Source organism: Colletes gigas, unplaced genomic scaffold (genome assembly GCF_013123115.1).
Source record: "Colletes gigas isolate AHSC1104 unplaced genomic scaffold, ASM1312311v1 Colletes_gigas_Sc00025, whole genome shotgun sequence".
NCBI classification, from domain to species: Eukaryota; Metazoa; Arthropoda; class Insecta; order Hymenoptera; family Colletidae; genus Colletes; species Colletes gigas.
In genome coordinates, this window is record NW_025106654.1 from 439,799 (window position 1) to 463,688 (window position 23,890).

A 23,890-nucleotide genomic window follows, 5' to 3' on the forward strand; every position below is an offset into this window, starting at 1 on the left:
CGCCTTTATTCCGTCGGAACTGAGTCGTCAGAGAGGTAATACGCGATCGCATCGAGTCCTTCGTACGTTCCGTCGCGGCTTCGTTTTTTTAAAAGAGCATAAACGCTGCTTTATGTAAACGTATTCAGCGATTAATTCCCCGACAGTCCGGTTTAAAGACCGGAGTAAACACTACCGTTCCTCGCCACAAAGAAACGATCGAATTTCCGCGCGTTAGAGGGAACAATGACCACGGTGCGCGCGACAATGAGATTCAAGTACGAGCTGGTAGTATTGTATGCATAGTCTGAAGTTTCAGATCGAACTGACAAGAGAACGCTTGTTAATCGTCGGGCACCGACTTCGATAAAACTTTGCACAAACGTTCAGTGGCCGACCCGGGAGGTAAGATTTCGACGAGGATTTACGATCACGAAGGAAAAACCACCCCTCGTGTCGGAAAGAAGCCCTCTTTCCTAAATAAACAGACAGAATCTCTTGGAAAATTATTACGGAACATTTTTTCCAAGGATCGAAACCGTTCATTCTTTTTTTTTTTGTTCAATATTTAACCGTTTAATCTCGAATCAGTATGAATTAATACATAAATATTTATATTATATTTACACGACTTCGAAGCACGTAACTATTCATACTGTACAATTTTCACCTTTTAAATTAAATACACGATCCTTTGCATCGCAATATGAACAACGATACGAACTTCTATTTACTTTAACAAAATACTCCACCGCGAGTAATTAAAAGCAATAAAGTTTAGTCCCGTTGGTATTTAATGTTCGTGCTCAACAAAAAAACACGATAACATTGTTTCGGGACGCGAACATTCGCACCAAAGATGCTTCTCTCGCGTTAAGGTTCATTGTTAGTTGATTGCACGCAATGTCTCGTGACAATTAACGATAAGAACGTGAAATAATACGCTCGTTAATATCCCCGTGCATATCAATCCCGATCGTGTTAAGATATAAACAATTTCAGGAGCATATTTTCGTGATTTTAAGGTTCGAAAGATCGATTTTTCGAAAGGACTGAACCAGAATGTACCCCAGTTGAAGAATCTAATATCGAGTCACCGTGTGTCGCGAGTCTGCACGATTCCCCGTCGCGGTCAAAGGACTTTTCGATCCGTGGCGAAGATAGGGCTCTCTGCACATGACGTTTCTAAAGAGGCTCGCCGAGTGTACGCCACCCCGTGTGAATTGTCGGGGCCAAGGCGGAATAATACACCCGTATAAGGCAGGTGGTACTCGCCACGTAAACAGGAACATCGCACACTCGGCCAGACCGATGCACACAGGTAGAAGCGTCGAGGACACCGACGCGGCGTTCTTTGCGCGTTGATATAGGCCCTTCATCCAGCTTACGGTTTAACCGAGTCGACGAGGGCACCCGAGTGATTCGGAATCCTCGACACGGAAAAACGAGACACCCTCGTACCTACACCCCTAAACCATCCTTCGCCACACGGTCGTCTCTGTGTTTCTCTTTCACCCTCGAGAAGGTAACGCAAGAATAATGGTCCCCCCGTGGTCCGGTTTTCGTTTCTCCTCTTACCGCCTTCGGGAGTCTCGCAAGGTGACCCCGGGTGAAAAAAGGACATCGCCATTGTAGCCGAGGATCGGCCGTGCTCCGATTAGATATCCTGCACAGAGGCTAGAGAACCGATACAGGCGACGGAATTTCTACGCAGTGCGTTTCATTTTTCTTATCCTTTCGGGAAGTTTATTACCTTTTTACCTGGATAATAAATCGCTCGACCTCCTGGCGGCCATTACTGTCCATCAGACTCCAAATATTACTCCTCTATTCTAAGGAATTATACGCGGAGAATAGGGTTCTAACAATCGGAGCAAGCGCATCGAAAACTGAAAAATATTTGCACTACGTACGATGGGGTTGAAAAGAGACAAAAACGTTACCCAAAGCTTGCGAATAAAAATGAGAATTTTCTAAGAAGTTAATGTCGTTACGATACAAACTAACGATTAATAGGGTTAAATTTTACGAGCGACAAAACGAATTTCTAGCTCGTCGCGGACTCATCCAGGACCATTCTTTATAGCTTCTGGCAGCAGAACACGGTTGGATGAGCAACCTGATTGGTGTCGACCCAAATGTATTTGTGGTGATGCGTGATTTTGAAACCAATGTACACCCGATTAGAAAAACCTGACGATAAATCTATCGTGTAAAAGATTACTCGTTTACAATAGGGTGAAAAATCAGAGATCGAAGGATATAAGAATTACTTTTGGCGGTCGAAAGGTATTTTAAACGACACAGGAACGTAGAAAAAAAGGAAGCGTGACAATAGAAATTGTTGCAATTCTTTTTTGTTTTTTTTTTTTATCAGCGATGCGTCGTGCGTTTTAACGAAGACGGAAGTTTGCATGGAAAGCGACGAGGTTCGCAGTAGCATGGAAATTTGCCAAGTAGACACTGTCCATTATACGTATTAACAGTTTCATAAGGTAACCTAGGTAGGTCAATTCGAGCCCGCTGACTCCAGCGATTTACGACGCCGAGTATATTTCTGCGTGTACGTGTTTACGAAATTCGAACCGTTCCGCGAAGCTTTTGTTTTCTATCTAGAACGCGTCGGCGTGAAATAATTATTTTCTAAGCTTCGTTTAAGGGCGAATCCAAAAGAACAAATTTGTAAAATTATAGTTCTGAACCTTCGTCTTCGATTTCTTAATATTTTAATAATTTAAACGCTTCGTTTCCTTCCTTCAATCGATTATACAGCGTGTTCGGCCACCCCTGGGAAAAATTTTAATGGGAGATTTTAGAGGCCAAAATAAGATGAAAATCAAGAATACCAATTTGTTGATGGAGGATTCGTTAAAAAGTTATTAACAATTAAATTCAAAAATTTCAAATCGTTCTGAAAAAACTATTTTCGGTTGTGGAGGACAATTACAATCATTTTTTGTGAATACACATACCTCCGAAATCCTATCTACTTTCGAGGAAAAAAATCGGGAAGGTGTGAAATTTTTCGACGGAAAAAAAAATTTTCAAATCGTTTTGGAAAAATTATTTTCGGTTGTGGAAGTCAATTAGAATCATTTTTGGTGAATAGACACACCTCCGAAATCTTGCGCATTTTCGAGAAAAAAATTCAGTACGGGCGGAACTTTAAACGTTAATAACTTTTTAATGGAGCCTCCGTCAACAAATTAGTATTCTTGATTTTCGTCTTATTTTGGCCTCTAGAATCTCTCATTAAAATTTTTCCCAGGGGTGACCGAACACCCTGTATACAAAGATGATTTTGAATCGGAGAATTGAAGCGCGATGTAAGCTTGGTTAAGACTCATTTTTGCTGGAATTTCTTTCTTCGTATTTTAACTAAGAACAGAGTTTCGAGTCGCTGTCCAAGCAACGATGCAAACGGTGTAAAAGCAACATTGCGGGATTTCACCGAAGGTCCAGAACAATGAGCTTCGTTAACCCAGACGTGTTTCCACTTTCCAGGTCTGTGTTTCCAGCTTTCGTTTTTCGTTTCCCCTTCCATCTTCATTGTTGGCGAGCAACGAGATCGATTTAAACAATTATAAAATCTTAAAAAAAGATAGAGAAATCCTCTTAAAATTTTATCACTGAAAAGCTATCGTTGTTTGCATCGCTTGTAACTGGATCGTTCAAATAATTAGAGTTTACGGTTAGATAAGCGAATTGAAAAGTTCAGATAATCGAGTGCCAAATAAAATTTCCAATAAATGCATTTCCATCGTAATTATTTTCCCCGAGTTTCACCTTATTTTTTTACGTTAAGAATCTAAAATTGCTCGAGTTTAAACGATCGTTCGATTCCGATCGATCTCCGTGTTCGATCGTTTTTTAAACATGGCGCGTCGAACGGTCGAGCGTTTAAAGCCTCGTTAAACGAACGTCGAAAGCAACAGAAGCGTAATGCGAAATTCCAGAGATTATTCTTGGTAATTGAATTTTGCGCTATCGAGGAGAGCGTTAATTTTAATGTTTCACGCTGCCCGAGCGTATTAAGTATGTATTCCTCGTAGCATACCGATCGTCGCAATGCACGGAGCAAGGAGGAGGGACAGAGTCCTTTCGCCATGCATTTCGTTTGACCTGGAAATCGATTGAAATTGATTGATCGAACTGCCGGGCGTAATTTTGTACCGGCAAAGCAGAACGGGTCCGTTTAACATTTAGTTTGCGGCGCGTGGTCGTTAATTGAATTTTACGGTCGCTTTACGGTTCATTGTGAACGCTGGAAGTTTGTCACAACGCGTCGTGTGTCTGTCGACAATTATCTGGGCACATCTTCGATGAAAATAACAGCTTGGCGTTTCACGGTACGCTTCGTCGCGTCGTCCGTTCTTGTTCGATTCTGTTTTTCATCTTTCAGAATTACGTTGAATATATAATTACCGTACGCGAAGGGCAGAAAATAGTCCGTACGAATATAAACCGCCATTTTTACACGCCAAGCTTTGGATTATCTCCAGAAAACAATTTATGGATCCATAACTATCGCGCGAAACGTGAATTTTGAGTCGCGTAGTATTTGACTTTAAAATTATTCGTACCTCGTGCTTCTTCCGAGCGTTATTAGCGAAGTTTATGTCTTGGCGACCTGTTAATGCCTAGAAACTATGTTTTATTTACTTGGAACGTATGGTTTCGTGATAAGCGGGAAATTGTGTTTCCGTCGAGGAAAATGAAAACGTCAGAGATAAAAGGAACGTGAGCTAAGAAGAAGCACGACTAATCGCTTGGAACGTTTAATAGAAGCGTAATTTTTCTCGCGCGATCTCCTTAATTTGACCACGTCGCTGTACGAACGTTCTTGTTTCCGTTTGCTTTCGAAGCCTTCGAGTGGTAAACTATCGAACAGATGCAATATAGTAACAGCGCTACGCCTTGTAATTCAAATCGGTGAAAAACAAGACGGCTCAAAGAAACACTGACACGCACTGCCAAAAGGAAAGTTCAAATTAGGCGAACAATGTCTTCGTACAAAGGGTAACGGACACGCGTATCGTCCACGCGTTAATTTATATGCTTGCGTATCATTAGGCTTCTCCCTTCGAGTCGATCGGATGTAATAAATCACACGGAAAAACAGTGAAATTGTAATAAAAGTAGCAGTCGAATTAGAAAGTCATCTGTGACGCGAAATAAACGAATTATGAACTATGGTGAAAGTTAAATCTAACCGTCTCGAAGTTGCTGATCTTACGTATTTCTTTGGTTTGTTAATTCGATAAATGATCGTCTCGTTAGAACGTGGTGGATAGTTCCATCGTTCGAACAATGTCGTCTAATTAATTCGAGCAATTATTGCGAGAGTCCGCGAGAAGAGCTGAACGTTTCGAGATTCATCGCTTGGTAATTAACAGAATTTCATTCTAATTTCCTGCAGAATTCGTTTCTGCTCCAAAAATCCAATCCATCGCTGCTTGTGCTCCCGAAAAATATAAACGTTAATTTTGCCTATAAAATTTCGATTCGTACGAAATATTCTCGTCAAAAGTGACGACGGATCGATCTAGATCCAGAGACAATCTATCTCGCGTTAAAGCAACGACCTCGGAATATGGTGTGCTTATCGCGGCCACGCCTAATCGCTCTGATTACGACACCGTCAGTGTCCTGGATCCTTCGAGTCTGCTTTGCGTCGTTCCTAGCCATATTTCAATGAACTTGGTCAAGGCGGGATGAGGAATAAAAATGCTTAAACGCGCTCGAAATTAAGCGTGTTTGCTACAACCCATCGTCACGGATATTAACATCGCCGTGCGAGTATTGGCGGGGATGTACGTGCGAGTAAAAGTAGTTTCTTTGGCGAATAATTTGCATATACGCTCTTTGGAACGCCGCGATCGTGTCGCGGGTATTGTTTTATCGGCACAGGATTATGATAGGTTTTAAATACCACTGGAAATGCTAACTAAGCAACGTGTTTAATCGGCTCCGTGTATCGCGTTTTATTAAGTCTCGTCCAACATAACGTTCGAGCTAAAAATGGCACGGGAACCCCGGCAAAAGCGACGCCGTAATACCCCCACTTATTTATACGCATTCTAGATCGCGTGGAAATCACGGTAATGATGGCTGTCGGAGAAAAAGAGGCGTTGTATCACAGATAATAGCGATCGATCGCCCCGAAACTTATCGACGATGCTTGTTACGAACGAAAACGACTTTTCGGTATCGGCGTACGTTGTTTCGCTTAAAAGCATAGCAATTAGTTGTATTTTCGTTATCGATGCCTCGTGCTCGCTGCGCGTGGAACTTGGAACGACGTCGAGGTAGCCCGATCCACGAAATCGACCGTCGCTTTCTCACTTATCGTACAGGATAAATATTTACCCTGGATCAGTGCTCTACTTGACGAGAAGCCTAGGGTTCGCGAGCGACACGTTAAACGCGGAGCTAATTTTGTTTCACTTTCCATTTAGGCACGGCTCTGCGTTATTTGCTTGCCAAACGTGGCGAAAAACTTGTCGCGAACGAGATATTATACATATCGGTCTTCAATTTTTCGTGTTACTTTATCCTTTCGCTTTCAATTCGTGTACAATTGCTGTTATCCAAGTTCATTTCTTCTACGATGTTAATAAGGGATTATCGAATATGAAATGGTAAAATATTCCGCATTCGTCGACCAGCCAATTATACAAGATACATTGCGTATTCCGTATTCGACGACGAATAAGAGTATTCCGCGGATGCGCAGCTACCGAATTACAACGTGCTAAAACTTTCAATCGTTCAACTACAAACGGAATATAAAATAGTGATACGTTCGAGTAGTTTTTGAAGTGCGATTCGCTCGGGTCGACACCTGTCCGCCTTCGATGGAACGCGTGTGGCCCCCGTGGATCGTGAAACTGGGTTTGGAATCGCCATCGATAGCCATCGGACTCACGCGCTCGTGTCGGAATAATTCGTCGAGGATCGAACAGCGATTCGACGCGCGTCCAATTAACGCGGATTGTCGCAGTACGCGCGGTAAAGCCGATGATTGTAAAATCGGAATTTTACGCCGACTACAGCGTCGTAATTATATTCCGCCGATAAGTTATCCGTACGGTCTAACGTTCTTTCAAAACGAACGACAGCAAAGACATATGTTACGTTCGCGTGCCTAACGTTGAATCGATAGCGCTAATGTTGCGACTTCTGCTGAAGCAAGCACGCGTTTAAACGTTCAGGCTTATATTATTCGCATTAACCTGAAGCAGCCTGAGAGGTGTGCCTACTTTCAACGCGACAAAAAATTCACTTTCATAAATTTTCTTAAACCTTCGGAGTCTTCGGAACATTACTCCGAAAGGATTGCCTCGATGGTTGAAAAATTAACTGGGCTTGACAATTTTTTGCACGATGTCGTCCTCGACATCGCCTTCGGCTCGCAAGGTTCTCGGTATTCGAACCTCTTACAAAAGGTTTCTTGCCAGCTGCCCCGAAATGAGTATCTGTGCACCATATGTGCCGCAAGAAAGCGCAGGATGGAAGTTCGTGTATCATAATGGCGATTGGCTAAAGAAAGCATTATGTTATCCGATATAATACCGATATAAAAAATTTTTCAATTATACGCATCCCCTCTCCTGTTTACATTGCAAGGCGCCCCGCCAAGAGTTTTGGAGAACACCGGTCTAAAGGAGTTTCAGGACACGGATTCGAGCGAAATCGATCCGATCTTTTCGAGATCCGGTGTTCGCGGTTCGTACCCGGATCTATGGATCGATTTGTCACGATCTAGACTGCGTGAAGGCGTTTCGGCGACGAGGTGCGCGCGTCGCGTGTACGTGCACGCCCACACAGGGCCGCTAGGTGGCGCGCGCGATCCCGCAAGAGCGTCAGTGTTCGTTCATGCGTGCGCGGGAGAACACACGCGTCATAAGAGAGGGGTTAGGGGAGCCAGAATGGTCTGCGAGTTCGCCGGCCGAGAGAAAGTGAACCAGTTGGCGGCGTTGCCGAATTTCTCGACGTTGGATACCTAGTAGCAACGTGGTGAACGTTGCCTACCTGTTGCGAGCCGGCAACCACGCTCGCGTCGACCGATTAATTGAACCGAGAGGCGATTTTTTGGCGAATTGCTTTTTTCCGCGACGATCGTCGAGCTCCGGCTCGTCCAACCTCATGCAAATCGTACCCCCCCCCCCCTCCCCCGCCTCACGCACACGCAACGAGTTCGGTTTCAACCAACGCGTGGGCGACGGCTGAAGGGTGATACAATGGAAGTTAGATATTCGATCAGGGGGTTAGGAGTTCGTGAGAAAATTGATCGATGATGCGTCCCCGGCACGCGCGACTCCATTTACGTCAAATCGGGTTCACGAGGTTAAGGGGTTGATTATTGGTAACCCAGATATCGAGGAAACGTATCTTCATTCAGGAAAAATTCTGTGTTGCTCGATATTAGACGTGGGTACAATGTCGATTCCGGTTAATTGAAACGCGTGGGGGACCGTTTGGTCCGATTAACTAGACTTTGGATCCACCCTTTTGTTTGGTCCAAAGTTAATACGATCGTGGTTCTTTTGGATAGTTGGTACTGATTTGCTCTTTGTTGAAGTACTAAAAAAGTCCATTTTCTGACTTACTTGCTACTGTATAAAATGGTCCGACGTTCCAAGCACGCTGTAAGACGGATCTCCCCCGTTTTCTGTTCCTTCGTCCCGACCCGCCACGCGCGATCGTACGTTTAATTACTCAATTACCGCGGCGGTGTCTTGTCACGGCAGTCACGCGGTGACATTATAAATTCCGCATTCCTTTTCCAAGAATTAGACACCGACGTTGGAAACGGTAAATCCGTTACGCGCGTCGCGAAGCGTTCGCTGCGGCTCGTGTTTTCTTCATTGTTCTATTTCGTTGCCCCGCCGCCACCCGTCTCCGTACGGCAAAAAGCAATGGTCGCGATCGTTGCAAAATGCCGCGTTGCATCTGGTTACGTTCGCGCGTTTTCAAGCCAGCACTCGAACGGTGTCCGATTAGAATTTCGTGGTCGGCCGTTGTGTTACGAGCGAGCCTCGGGATGCGATGCAAAATGCATGAACGCGGCTGTTCGTTTATATAACCGGACACATCAAACGTTGACGCGCCGACACCGAACCGGGTTTCTTTTACGATTTCGCGTTCGCGGCACCTCGCGAACGGCCAACCCATAAATTTACTTTGCTTTCCCCTCCGGCGTACTGCAAAGAATCAATCGGACCCCGTCGACTCGAGCGATGGAACTTTCCAGAATTTTCCAGACACGGTGTTGATTCGTAAAATGAACGTTTCTACCCCTCCCAACGAAGCGATGTTCATTTTACGAATCATTACTCTACTAGCCCCCTTAGTCCCTCGAATGATTCGTATGTCAAATTCAAGTTACGTTAAAACAGAAATCAATTAGATTCATTTATACGAAACGTGCATTCAAATTAAATGATTACGTTCGTTTGACAATAAATCCCGAGGGAAGGGGTTGACGGTTACAATAAAAAGGTGGAGTGTTTTTGGTACCTTCGTGCTACGCCAAGCAATAGTATTACTATTTTCACTTCCGTTTCAATTGTCTGCATTATCGGGAAGGAAGTTATAAAGTGTCGTCGATCGGATCGACGTTGATCCCGTGTTAAATTATGCGCGCGTACCGCGTCTCTCCGGCGTCGGGGAATAATTTATCAAGGGACCAAGGATCGAGTCCCCGAGTGCTTTTAAAAACTAAGTTCAACAGGTTGTAGAACCATCGTGCAGCGTCCGTCTCCACTGGCTGGAAGACGAATTATTCGTTCAAGCTGCTTCCGATCGACGTCTCGTTTCCTACTCACGTAATTTCCCTTCCATTTCCTCGGCGATCGTGAATCGTTCAAGGCACAAGTTACCATCGACGATCCGCGAATAATTATTCCTGTATTCTTTTATTCAACGATTATGTTCGTCGAATAAAACGTTGGGTACATGGTAAATTCTTATAGTATAACGATGATTTTAAACACTTTCTGTGATACGAATATCGGGAGACACTTTCGACGAAAACAGTTTACAGTTATCGAATACATAGTGTTGTATTTGATCGTTAGAAAAACGTATTATTCAGTCATTATGTTTTTAAACTTTCGAACATGAAACATTTATAAAGAATACGTGTTATTAAACTTAACACACTTTTCTTTAAAGCATGAAACAGATACGTTGAAAAACTTGTGTCGAGTCGGACGATATTATTTTTTACGATTTAACATATTTACAGTTTTGTATCTTAAATTTTTCGTTTACTCGTCGCTATCGATGCGTGATTATATTTTTTTCAATATGGTTCCACGCGCTTCCGTAATTCTGCTACTTTTTAAGAAACGATACGGTCCACTTGTCTTAGACCTGACTGTAAAATCCTAATTACAATTAATATCACATCCTCTTAGAAAAAGTATAAAATAGGTTTCTACGTTATATTTCTTTCAAAACGAGACAACCCATAGCAGTTACTAATTACTATAACGATCCTATTTGCAATTACATTAGTTTAATTTCTTTAGGAAAGCGCAAAGTTGCTTGCGACCTATAATTTATTTTAAATGTATTAAACAGCTGTATAATTTCATCATGAATCGCCGAGTTAATTAATTCCTATACTCTAACCAAGATGTTAAGGAAACGTTTTGTACTATACATTGAAATCGTACAACTTATGACAAATCTAGTTGCATAAATATAAAGACTGGTACTTATTAATTTGCCGTTCATGCATCGTTTTCCACATATTTTCGTTTAGAATCTTTGAATGGTCGCAGTCTTAATTAGTAACCTCGAAAATCCCTAACTACCAAGTTTGATCAAAATTGGACTATACAGGGTGTTCGGCCACCCCTGGGAAAAATTTTAATGAGAGATTCTAGAGGCTAAAATAAGACGAAAATCAAGAATATCACTTTCTTGACTGAGGCTTCGTTAAAAAGTTATTAACAATTAAATTCAAAAATTTCAAATCGTTCTGGAAAAATTATTTTCGGTTGCGGGGGTCAATTACAATCATTTTTGGTCATTACCCATACCCCCGAAATCCTAGGCACTTTGGAGAAAAAAATTCCTTACCGAAAATCTAATTAGGTGCCTAAATTTTTCGACGAAAAAAAAAAATTTCAAATCGTTCTTGAAAAATTACTTTCGGTTGCGGGAGTCAATTACAATTATTTTTGGTGAATAAACATACCGCCAAAATCCTATCCATTTTCTAGAAAGAAATTCGAGAAGGTGTGAAATTTTACGACGAAAAAAAAATTTCAAATCGTTCTGGAAAAATTATTTTCGGTTCGGGGGGTCAATTACAATAATTTTTGGTGATTAGACATAACCCCGAAATCCTGAGCATTTTCGAGAAAAAAATTCAGTACATGTGGAACTTTAAACGTTAATAACTTTTTAACGAAGCCTCCATCAACAAATTGGTATACTTGATTTTCGTCTTATTTTGGCCTCCAGAATCTCCCATTAAAATTTTTCCCAGGGGTGGCCGAACACTCTGTATAGAATCCACCATTTTGAATTTACAATTTTGTCACGATACGATTACACGTAACCACGTTCTTTTCCCCGACTAATTGCCTATTAAAAGGGTGCAATAACTCTCCAATTATCGTGCAAAGCGATTGCACGTATCGTGGCAAATGTAATCAGATTATAATTTCGCCCGACTCTGTTTCAAGTCGATAAATATGTATTTATCTATCTGCAGTAAAATTCGCGTCATTGTTGCGTCTATTCACACGCAAAACACGTCCGGCAAAACGAATTTAGTCTGCGGACGGGTGTTGTATATCTTCTACCCCCTTCGTCTTTTATTCCCCGTCGGGGTAACCGGATGAAAGCAACGAGCTGAATCGCTCAACGGGTGGCAAGAACGAAGTTTCGCCCGCTACTTCGCGTTAATGGAACTTTTGTTTTAGGTTTCGGTGAAAAGAAATTATTGCAGAGGCGTGGCCGCTCGAGGCGCGTTGTAAACGTTTCGTTTCCCATTGAAAAAACGTTTTTAGGAGACGGACAAGGCAAAGCCAGCTTTTACGACACGAAGATTATTCAATTCACCGTAAAGGGGTTGGAAGGTCGGGTTATTTCATAAAAATTGCTGCGTAGGGAAAGCTCGAATAATTTTCGTACCACGATTCTTTGATAATTTGTATAAAATTAATTCGTTAAAAACGATACCGGCACATTTTTCAAACCAAGATCTCGTTAGCCTTTGCAGAGACCAAATAAAATATACAAAATGTTCTTTTAATATAAATATGAACTCCAATCAACTATCGAGTAGGTAGTTGAAAAATTTCCCAAGTTGGGATTACAGAATGTTTTTGTTGCCCCGCTAACGGTTCGAAACAATTTCGTTTTTAACGTCGCCGTTGCATAATTTGGTAAAAGGCGTAGATTTCATGCCCGAGTAATTACGTGCTTGCGCAAAGGCCAAGTACAGCCGTGAATTTTAAGCATAACCTGAAAATGTTAATCTACTACGTTGCACACCTGCTCGGAATAGTTGCTTTGCAAGACTCGCAACTCCTAAAAATGACATGTTTTCTAACTCGCGAGTCGGTGAATCACCGTTTGCCTGACCGGTACATTATCGGGCAACGAATAAACGTAACGAACGCGGCGCGTAATTAAACGGACAAAAAGTTGAACAATCCAGTCGACGATGGTGCGCTTCCGCCTCTACGAGTTCGCGAACAAATAAATAGTGCACGATTAAAGCTATTATTAAACGAATTATCGAATGAAAGTACTAATAACGCTGTCGTTGTTTGAATTTATTTACCCCGATATAGTGGAAATAATCCGATATAATGGAGTTCGTAATCACGAACTTAATCGGCGTAATAAGCCGGATATCGACGGCGAAATGAACGAGTTCAACGAGGAAACGAACTACATTAAATCTATGTAATCAGTAGAGTTTTCTTTCCGCCAACTGCCGCCTCGTGATTCGTATTATTGGAATATAATCACCCTTTTCGGAAAATCATTCCAAGTTCGTCTAGGGGCCCAAATTCTATAAATATTAAATAGAAACGAAGATACGAATTATTGCTTTGTCTCGTGATCGAACGTGAACGTTCGTTGAGAGTCACTGCTTCGGGCGAAAATTTTACTTCGTCGTCCAGTACATCGGACTTGGGAGACCACAGGTTAAGATGCATTCGACGGGGCAGAATTCGAGCGGTCTGCGAAACGTTAATGTTTCACGTTCGAAGCATTTAACGGCCCCGACCATGGGTCGTCTTTTCCGTCATTAATTTATTTGCTCGTTCTCTTTCGTTCTCTGTCTTTCGCCGCGTCGCGTTCGGTGCTTTTAAATCTTGTTATATCGCGACAGCGACCGAAACACGAAGAGTACGTACATCAATGCTCGCGTGTGTATTTTGACGCGCGCGACGGAGAAGCGTCGCTTCAGACGTGAGATTTAATAGCGTCGCGTCGGTATTAGTTTTGAAGGACAGCAATCGAGAATGTGAGAGGTCCGCTCGTGCAGCAACGGCGGATGCAATGTTCCACGCATCCTTAACACGGAATTACGTGTCTTGCGCCTCTGTACTCTTATCGAAACGTTAAACGATCCGAAGTCTCGTCGAAAACATCAAATCATTATTTCCTCTGACCTGCCAGACTGGTCCAAATCGGGTGTTCTTTTTGTTGGCTTTTCTGTTCTAAAAGAGAAAGTTTTCTTTCCGCGACAAAAACCATCGACCCGTATGTTGCGTTTCGCGTTTCGAGATACAAGTCAAGAGGGTGCAGCTGTGTCCCTTCCTTGGCTTGTTTAGACAAAGTCTAGGACCGATTGGGTCCGAGGGTACGGGACGAATTTTTCGTCATTGGCCTTTTCATTCTGTATGTTTCTTTCAAACCGTACAGACGTGCCTTCCAAGTATTTCTAATAAAGCTTAGTTAAAAGTTGATATCGCCCAAATTGTTTTTCATTCCACCACCGATTTCCAATACTTTTCTTCCAGATCCGTAGACTTTGTACAAAACTTTAATCGAACATTTTTTTTCAAAAAGAAATGGTTCCATTAAACTTGAAGATCGTCCGTCGGGCGATATTCGTTATTATTCGAAACGTGTCCCGTCGAGGTTAAATTTTAAAACAATGTTGTTTCAACTGCATTCCTCGTAAACGGTGCATGTTCCGTGCATCATTATCGAATACGATCGATTATCAAGGATATTACCAATCGGAGCACATCCCGGTTTTACGGACGTCTTACGGAAGGCAACACGAAGCTTTTACCGAGGACTTTCCCTTTCCAAACGATCGCGGTGCAAAATCGTCGTACATGCACAATGTAACACAGGAAACGTTTCACGTTACAAGATCCCACTGTCATTTATTTTTACGATTCGCAGGTATTCGAACTAAAAAGTTTCACGACCAGAGTCGTGTTATATACATACTACTATTGTCTCGCTATGCAGGGTGTTCGGCCACGCCTGAGAAAAATTTTAATGAAGGATTCTCGAGGCCAAAATAAGACAAAAATCAAGAATATCAATTTGTTGATGGAGGCTTCGTTAAAAAGTTATTAACAATTAAATTCAACAATTTTAAACCGTTCTGGAAAAATTATTTTCGGTTGCGGGGGTCAATTACAATCATTTTTGGTGAATAGACATACTCCCGAAATCCTACCACCTTTCTAGAAAAAAATTCGAGGTGTGAAATTTTTCGACGGAAAAAAAAATTTCAAATCGTTCTGAAAAAATTATTTTCGGTTGCGGGGGTTAATTACAATCACTTTTGGTGAAAAGACATACCCCCGAAATCTTGCGCATTTTCGAGAAAAAAATTCGTTTCGGGCGGAACTTTAAACGTTAATAACTTTTTAACAAAGCCTCCATCAACAAATTGGTATTCTTGATTTTCGTCTTATTTTGGCCTTTAGAATATCCCATTAAAATTTTTCCCAGGGATGGCTGAACACTTGATATACAAAATTATAAGAAATACTTCGTGTAAGATAAGAATTACTTAGAGGTTGAGACAACAAAACTCATTCGCCGATTCAACTTTCGGCCCATTCTGTTTTTATTTTTTCTTTTCTTTTCTGTCGCGCAGTAACGAAGAATTTTGGGAAATTTGTGGTGCTGAGGGCGGCGCAATTTCCGTTATATCACACGTTGTCATCGAATTATGTACACGTGTCGACGATAGGGCACGTAACGAGGATGCTGGTGCAAGCACGCGCGCACGCGCCTGGAAAGCACGAGAGCGTTTCCTTTTCTCCCGGTTGAATGAGACCTGAATTTTCTGCCAGAGAGTGCGAACGCGTGTTATGCAAATACGCGTGATCGTGCTCGACCATGTGCCTGGCGTTTTCTTCTCGTTAACTTGGTATCGTTTACGCGAGCCTCCTCGAGACACTAGAATTATTTTCCAATTATTTCAGAACCACTCCCCCCGAAAGAAAAGGAAATTTCCACACTCGAGGTAAACGTCGTGTTTAAAACGATACCAAAAAAAAAACACACAAACTACAATCGTTAATCATTCGATTTTTTACTTCGAGACTTGCAAAAGCAATTACTCGCTTTGCTTTCTCTGCTACTATTCTATTTATATTTTGTTAAGGTTTGTACAAATTTTTGAAGAAATATTGTAAGACTTCATTTTGCAAAGCATTCGAGAGGAGCTCAAAAACGAGAACAATTTACCAGTATGCAGTGCAAATTTTGCTATTGCGAAGATTAAATTTTAGAGAGAACTTACTCATAAATAATGGATTTGACGACACTGATTAATCACAGGACAGTAATTGGATTAACCTTTCTTTCTAATGGTCGGATCAGATGTTCGCTATTAAGTCTTATTAACTTTCACGAGCCATCTAGACATTTTAAGAGAAACACATCATTTTACTCTGTTGCTTACGAAAGTAAGTATGGGTTTCTTGACTCCAATTAATTACATTCTTCTCTTTGCTAATGTGCGAATAACATAGCCTGTCGTACTTATACCCCTTTCCTTATATTCTATTCGTTATTACGAGTCTTGTCAAAAGTCTATTGGCAACTATACTGCATGAAAATAAAGTACAAATATTACGGTGAAAGCTTTCTTCCAAATCTCAATTTTATTAAACATACTACAAAGAAAAATGATAATACTAAAAAGATACCCATCCTTAATTAACGTCTGATATCTTTGAGTGGAAGCTAGATAGAAATACTTATCTAATAACTCGAGTTACCGCGTAATAAATTCTTTTAATACGTTCAATTCTCTTCATATCAACCAGCATTTCCGACGAATTTAGTAAAATCAATTTGGACCTTGTTTTTCTGTTTCAGAACAAGACCAGCCAGAACCCTACTATACAGTTCCTAGGAAACGAAGGGGTAAGTGAAATGTCGCTTTCTATTATTTAAATATTCGCTTTGTGACGCTACGACGACACGTACAGGCTTTCGACTTCTGTCGAATCGTTCGTGTGTGCCAGAGATTGTAACGGTTGGACGATACATTCGTAATCGACAAAGTAAATTGAGACCGGATAGTTTTTCTTTCCGATAATGGAATATGCTGTTTCCGGTCCCACGAGGACACCGGGGACCTCGTTGTTCTTAATGCATTTGAAGAAAGTTATCTTAATCGTTTGCACGACGATTTGCCTACGTTTGAGAAGTTTCTTTTCTTTCGCTCGTGTTGACGCGCGGGATTATGGCAGCGACACAACGTGGAAATTATTTGGTTTCATCGGGGGAACAATAAAATTTATACGGTTCGTTGTTGATACGCAATCCTTAATCCCTAGCACTCCAAGAATCATTTTCGGTACACACGACTAGCAACTTGGAGGCAATTTTGTGGTTCTCTTCCTACAAAGTTTGAAGATAGAAGCTTACAAATTTACATTTTATTCGTTTATTTTGATAATTCAATTTGTGTAATTGTATACCGTACAAGAAACAAATTGAGAGAATCGAAGAAACGAGAATATTCTAAGAATCCAAGAAAACCTATCCGCTAAATAAAATCATATGCGGATAATGTATCCAAGTATCGTTGCATGGTGGTTTCTCGATAAAACCAGGCGATCCATTTGCCCGAGTTTGCCCCCAACGCATAATAAAAGTGCACACCGGCGATTTTCCGCTGCCTCGAGCAGAAAAATTCGCGGAAATCGCGAGCTCCTGCGCGGTTCCACGTAATCCTTCGGAGAATCTGTGCAGGACTTGGAAAAAGATGCGTTCGCGCGATCACGCACGCGAGCGTGTACGGTTGGAAAAAAATCGGCCTCGGTATCGCCAGCTGAGCGACACGTGAGCTCTCGCGATTTGCGTTTTCCGCGGAATCCGCCGTTTAGCGCGCGTGACGTCCGCGTGTCGCTTTTCTCGGAACTTTTCCGGCTGGCTTCTCCATCGCGATCCAGGACACCTTGGCGATTCGTTACGAAAACTCGGTTGCACGCTCCCGATTGCGCGTCTAATTCGAAAGTGTAAACCGTCGTTACGCTTCCGAGTGTGACGCAACTGTGGATCCGCGCTCGCGAACGCACGACATTTTGCTCTGTTGCAACGCCTCGCGAGCTTCAACGCGCGCGATTCTAGAAATTGGAACGAGATACATCTCAAAGGGGATTTTCGTTAAGTTTTTTTCTCTCGATCGGGAACTGTTTACGCGAACAAATCGACGGGAACGGCTACGTTTACGAGAACTATGACGAGCGGTTTGTTGCTACCGAGGAAAAATAAACATTCTTTGTAAGAATGACTGGAACGTTAGCGGGATAATATTCCTGGAATTGTTTATGTTCCTGCGTTTCGCGCGCGTAGATGTTTCTGCGTGATTTCGTAATTTCTATTAAATTGTCATTCTTCTTTTGCGTAAACGTATTAACTTCGCGATCTATTTGCCGCGAGTTTTAGAACAATCGGTCACGCGCCAAACTACGCGTAAAGTATGGAGTAGACTCGAAACCATTAGAAAAATCTGAAACAGAGCGTGCACCTGGCGGAGAGGATCCACGGAGTTTCTAGCGATCTAGGAACAAAGTCTTGACCCTGCGGAAGATCTCGTTTCATTTATATCATTTGATAACAAACTACCAGAAAAAAAAAATTACTTTTCGTAATATTGCCATCCTATATTTCAAAATAAAATAATAATTAAGTCGTTTGGTAGCAAACTACTGGAAAAGAGTTCCTCTTTGTAATATTCTGGTGGTTTACACTGCTTCTGTAACCTCTTTTTTTTTTATAAAAAGCACCGGAAACACGCGCGTGGATACAAAGAACGAATCAGGGGACGAACATCAAAGGTTCCATGCAAGAGTTTCGCCTCTCGAGCGGTGTGGTATCTCGTGGAGGGGTGGACGTTTGGATGGAAGCCATCTTTCGCGAGGAAGAAACGGGATTGACGAGCGGGAGGCGACACATTATCGACGGGTCTCGAATTACGGCGCGAAAGAGATCATTTCGCGACGGGATCGATGGATCCCTGTAGTCGATATCGCGCGTGCCCGTAGACGCTAAGCACGACGCCGCGCAACGAAGGTTTCTACTACGGTGAAGGCGATCGAGGTCGTTCGAGCAAGGTTATACACCATTTTCTCCCGTTGCTCGCCGTTCGTTGATTCGTCCGAGCGTCCATTCGTTCGTTCGACGTTCGATCCCTTCTCGAATCGCCGCGAAACGCACTGCCACCGTGGGTCCTTGGCGATCCACGCGAACGGGAGAGGTTGCCAGCCGATTTTTCGAAGGCTGTGCACCGCCGGAGATCGGATAACGAGGCTGAACTTCAATGCCTTCATTTTGGTTCCGGCATACGCATCCTTCCTTGAATCGATCTGGAAGTTACCGATTTTTTTAAATGTTTGATCCTGGCACGAGTGAACCGTTTAACCCTTTGTGGATTAAGAGCATTTTGTCAGGGTGCAAATAAAGAAATTGTGTAAAATTGTATCGCCATAAATGATAAGTACAACGATCAATCGATCGCCCGTATCGTAGTATCATTTTATAATTAGATTTCTGGTTTGTATTCGATCGGTGGCTGGTAAAAAGTTGTTTATGTTTTATTCATTGCTCGAGATCCGTATCCGAGACGAGGATTTTGTCCACCTTCGTCGGAAGTTTCACGCCGATCGAACGTGAATCGACGTTTTTCTTTTTTTTAAACATCGCTTTGTTTTCTCGTCTACTGCGCGATACCGGCTTATCGTCTAACATTATCTGGCTCTCGATGTGCAGTCTATCGCAATCTTAATTAGAGGTGCACGTCGATTCATCAAGACTGTCACGTCGAAGGCCTTGATCTTACAGGATATTGATTCTCGTTGTGCGATAAAAGATGCTAGGCCGTCGACGATCGTCGCGATTACTAAAGAGTTGCGCCATCTTTGCAAGACGGAAAAATCCGAATGAATTTTTTCTTCGACGCTTTTCTGCTACTAATTATTATTATTATCGACAACAAATCTGATCTGAGATTAATTCTTAGATTAAACGTTCCATTAATCATTTTTCTATTCTCATCTCGAATCAAGTCAGATCGAACGTAATTGCAAAATACTGAGTCTCGATGATCGGTAGTCATTGGATGCAGTAAAATCAAATCGAAATGCAAACCGGAACCGCGAAACTTACTATCGGCGCCAGAAATGCCTGGAACGGACCAATTGTTCCATAAAATTCATAGATATCGCCAAACGCAATCTGATTTCTCAATATTAAGGAAAGACTTTGCCAAGTTTTCAGGAATTTATAAGGGACACTAAGTGTAGGTACAAAAGTATTATATTTATATAATATCAGATAAATTATCGTTCCTTTTCTCAATCCCTGTTAAAAATTGTTATCTAGAACGTCGTCTACGTTGAGTTGCAAGATGGCGTAACCCTTTAAACGTCGTGTATTCGTTTGTTTCCGTTGGCCTCGCGATCGCGCTTTGATCTCGAGCTTTATCGTCCGCTGGCCACGATGGACGTTTCGCTGGGCCCCACCGGTGTATTTTAAGAAGGTCGACTATTTCGAAAAAGAAACGTGGACACCGTAACAGCGCCTGAATAGACCCCGTTTATTTATGCAGAGCTGAAAAAGTGGCCTCGACGTCTCGGTGGAACGGTTCGTAAAAGCTGCTCGCCCCTGGACGCCCTGTCCTTTCCGGCGCCTCCGCTGTTTATCACGGATCCGAAATCTTTTTTCGGTGACGGAAAGAAGGTAATCGACCCGCCGTGGCTCTGCCATCGTCGCGTCCCTTCTCGTTATTCCGTTTCGGGCGATCGAGACCAAGCTCGACGAAACTCGCGAAAACTAATTCGGAATCACCAGTTGCAGAGAAAATTAAAATAAAAACATACGCGCGCCTTAACGATTTCTTATTTTTATGTCGCTTTGTAGATCGCGAAATTTCCATACGGTAGCTACAGGTGTAATTTCTCGATTCATAACCAGTGTATTCATACACGAAACACTGCACCCACTCTCCTCCACTTTTGTCTCTCGCTGATTCACGTTACTGAAAAGGCGTACAGCAGCCTCCTCGGTGGGTTTCATTCGCATTCTGATTTCACAACGTGGAATTACAACCTAAAATTACATATCGCGTCCGTGCATTCTCGAAACTGTAGAATTAGTATGCAAACGAGTAGATTTAATCCCGATGCTTCGACGTGTTTTAACCACGATTCGAAAAATTTACAGGCGTCTTTTGTAATCTGTAATCCTATGTATCCACACTCACGTTCTGGAAGAATTGCGTGTACTTTATTATGAAATTATGATAGATGAGAAGAACGCTCGCGATTATCAGGAGCGAGCAGACCTTGCTCGAGCGACCTGTGGATGGCGTCAGATTTTTCGCGAGGTATCTCGAGTGCGTCAAGGATGCGGTTCGAGCCACTGATTCCATTTACCTGCATCATACGCCAACGTTTCGTCCTGACCTTTGACTGGCTTCCACTCCGGTAGATCCCCCGAAGATCGATGCTTCTACGTTGACCTTTTCGCGCGGTACGAGACGCGCAGCCGGAGGGTCGTCCTCGCCTACGGCGGTTGGAAAATTATTTTCTAAGGACACCTTCTTGGAAGCGGATTGAGTCAGTGTCGGAATCCTTGGAAAAGAGACGCCGACGTTCTAGAAAGTAGTCGTTGAATACGCGTCGCTAAAAATAGTTGTATCAAATATACTTACCGGAAGGACTTTTACCTGTCGCTACGGGAATTCGGCTGTGCGCGATCTGGGTCGATTACGTTTTTTTCTTTTCGGTGAAATTGCTCGTCCAGCGATCTTCCAAGGTTTCACGAGCTTCCAAACATTCGATAATTTGGGTCGCTAGAAACAGGTATTCACAGGTCGCCAAAAATAGTTCGCGAACGTAGCGTTTACACGTTACTGTTCGAATATTGAATTTCTTTCGTTTTTTTATTTATTTCAACGTACAAATACATCCCCCCAAGTGCCATGCATTTCTGTATCTCATAAAAATGATACTTTCGGAAAGAATTCTATTATAACCAAAAATATTTAGTTGAGGACAACTAATTATGATCCCCCTCCCACCCAAAAAAAAAAAAAATTGAAAAGTTCAACGCGTGAACCAACAGGAGCCTCCTATATTTTCTCGATCCGCGATAAACGGACACCCGATCCGCGTTTCTTCTTTCTTTTTTCCAGCATCCAGCAGCCACCCCCGACCGACTCTGCTCGTTTCTTCTTTTCGCCGAAGAAGAAGCCCATTCCCCTTTCTTCGCGGTGGTTTATCGCACGGCTATTCTCGGCGACGGTCCTCGTCTTCGGAAATCCCATCTCTTCTAATCTTTTTCCCCCTCTTTTCGTCGTTCCTCTCGTTCTCGCGCCTCGGTTCTGCAAGATTTTCGTCCCGTCGACGACGCGGGTAACCAAACACGCGCCGGAATGGATCCCGCCGGCCCTGACACCTTCGTATTTCATTTCCAGCCGTGAGTTTTGCTTATTTATAGGTCGTTACACTCTACCCTGCACCACCTGTGTCGCACGTCACAAACCGTTTGTTTATACTTCTGACGTTGTTGCAGGTCGAGCGAGTGCAAATCGCTTTCCTTGAGTTTAACAAATCGTACGACTCTAGATCTACGAGTACAGAGTGTTCGCAGAACCTATTGCAAAATATGTTTCAAACGTACGTTCGAAATTCGACGGGGAGTTTTGGCGGGAAGTCTGATAATAGCGTCACGCAAGGTACCTCGAGGTTACGCGTCTATGTTTTTGGATGCAAGGTGTTATATGGGAAGCCTCGTGGAATTCCCAACAACCTGTTTCTCGATCTTCTCGCGTCCCCCAATCGGGACCTCTTGGTCTCTATTTTGTTGCTCGTTTCGGAATTCTCGCTCGGTTTGGGTTAGGTGGTCGCCGCCTACTTCGTTAGTTCAATCAGCCATGTTGTTAATTATTCGCGAATTCGGTATTTAACTCTCCTTGGGAACTTTGTGCAGCTCGTGTTTGTATTTTACTTTGCAACGAAAATAAGAAAATATCGGGTGTAAAATTATCCTTTTTAAAATTGATTTTTCAAGTCAAATTCGATTACATTTAACACGCACATATACATAGGTTTATTTATTTACACAGGTAACCATATATAATAAGTTTATCCTTTCAATCTTTCATTTATTTTAAGGAAATAATAACTAACTGAGTTTCGCTGTGAACACAAGATTAAAATTTTATTAGCTATTTACAACACTTGTTTATATTATTTACATGGTTTACCTGTGAACACAAGAAACGACATTAAAGCTATTATTCCATGTAAATTTGTGAGAGAGAGTGACTCTATGTTCAGATAATCCTAGTCAATTCGATTTTGTAAATGCACGTCGCTCTTCCTTCTTTTCTCTACTCGTATCACTCCGCCGCCGTTTTGTTCCCCAGACATGCGCACTACGTAACTAGTTCAAAATGGGTTTTAAGAGGAATACGATTAATTTACATATATTCTATCGTGTTCCTCTTACACATATATAAAATTAGGAACGATAATCTGAAATTGCATGGTCGAACAATGTTAGGAAACGATAGTTCTATGGGCAGTTCTTTGAATTGTATTAAAATGAATTTTTCTGGAGATAGAAACTGTAGAGGGATCGTTGAATCACCGCGGAGTAAAGGTACAATTCGTGCATCGGTCGAGATCGTGGAATTACACAGGGTCGAAAGTTGCGCAAGCGTGCGCGTCGCGGTTTGTACGCGTCGGAATTCGGGAGCGTAGAAAGTGTTGGATCCAAACCGGGGAAACCTCTAAAAGCGATATTTTATCTGTCTTACACGATGTAAACGACTAACCGCACAAAACTTTCACGCGAACGCGCGCACGCCGATTATTACATGCAGGAAAGTAAAGTAACTCGACTCCGAAGTTCGTCGTGTACCTCCGCGAGGCGCAATAAAAAGTAACGCGTACTCAGCGAACCGAACGAATTTCGCCCGACCGTGGTCGATTTACGATTACACGCGGAACACGGTATTTCACTTCGTCGCGTTATCGCGGGTACCGTGCAACGAAGAAAAAAAGGAAAAGTAAGCTTTTATTTTCAACGACTAAATAAATGTTTGCGGGTCGGTCGCTTCTTGCGTTCTCGGTGCCTCGAAACTGCAGAAATAACAAATTAGGGATCAACGAGGTATCGGCTCCTTTCTTGTTTGCTACCTTCGAGTAGTAAACTTCACGGAAGAACATGCAAATGAGAGAGTGCATTCTCCGTACCAGGGTCTCTCGTATCTCTCCACGGACTCCTCGAAGGGCAAATTTTAGCTTTTTCAATGGAACTCGAAACTGTTGCTAATTGTGTTTACGTTTTTTTCAATTGCATTTTGTCTACGTTGTTAATTATAATCTACTAACCCAACTCTGGCTCAGGGCACAGAGGAACTAAAATGGCGACC

At 42.5% G+C, this 23,890-nt stretch overlaps 1 protein-coding gene across 1 annotated transcript in view; it reads left to right on the plus strand.

The window, feature by feature from the left end:
• LOC122401506 (RNA polymerase II elongation factor ELL) overlaps positions 1–23,890 on the plus strand; it is a 177,346-nt gene that overhangs the window by 34,016 nt on the left and 119,440 nt on the right. The window contains exon 2 of the mRNA XM_043403684.1: positions 16,318–16,365. Coding sequence (XP_043259619.1) covers positions 16,318–16,365 — 48 coding nt within the window. The remainder of the gene's footprint in view (positions 1–16,317; positions 16,366–23,890) is intronic.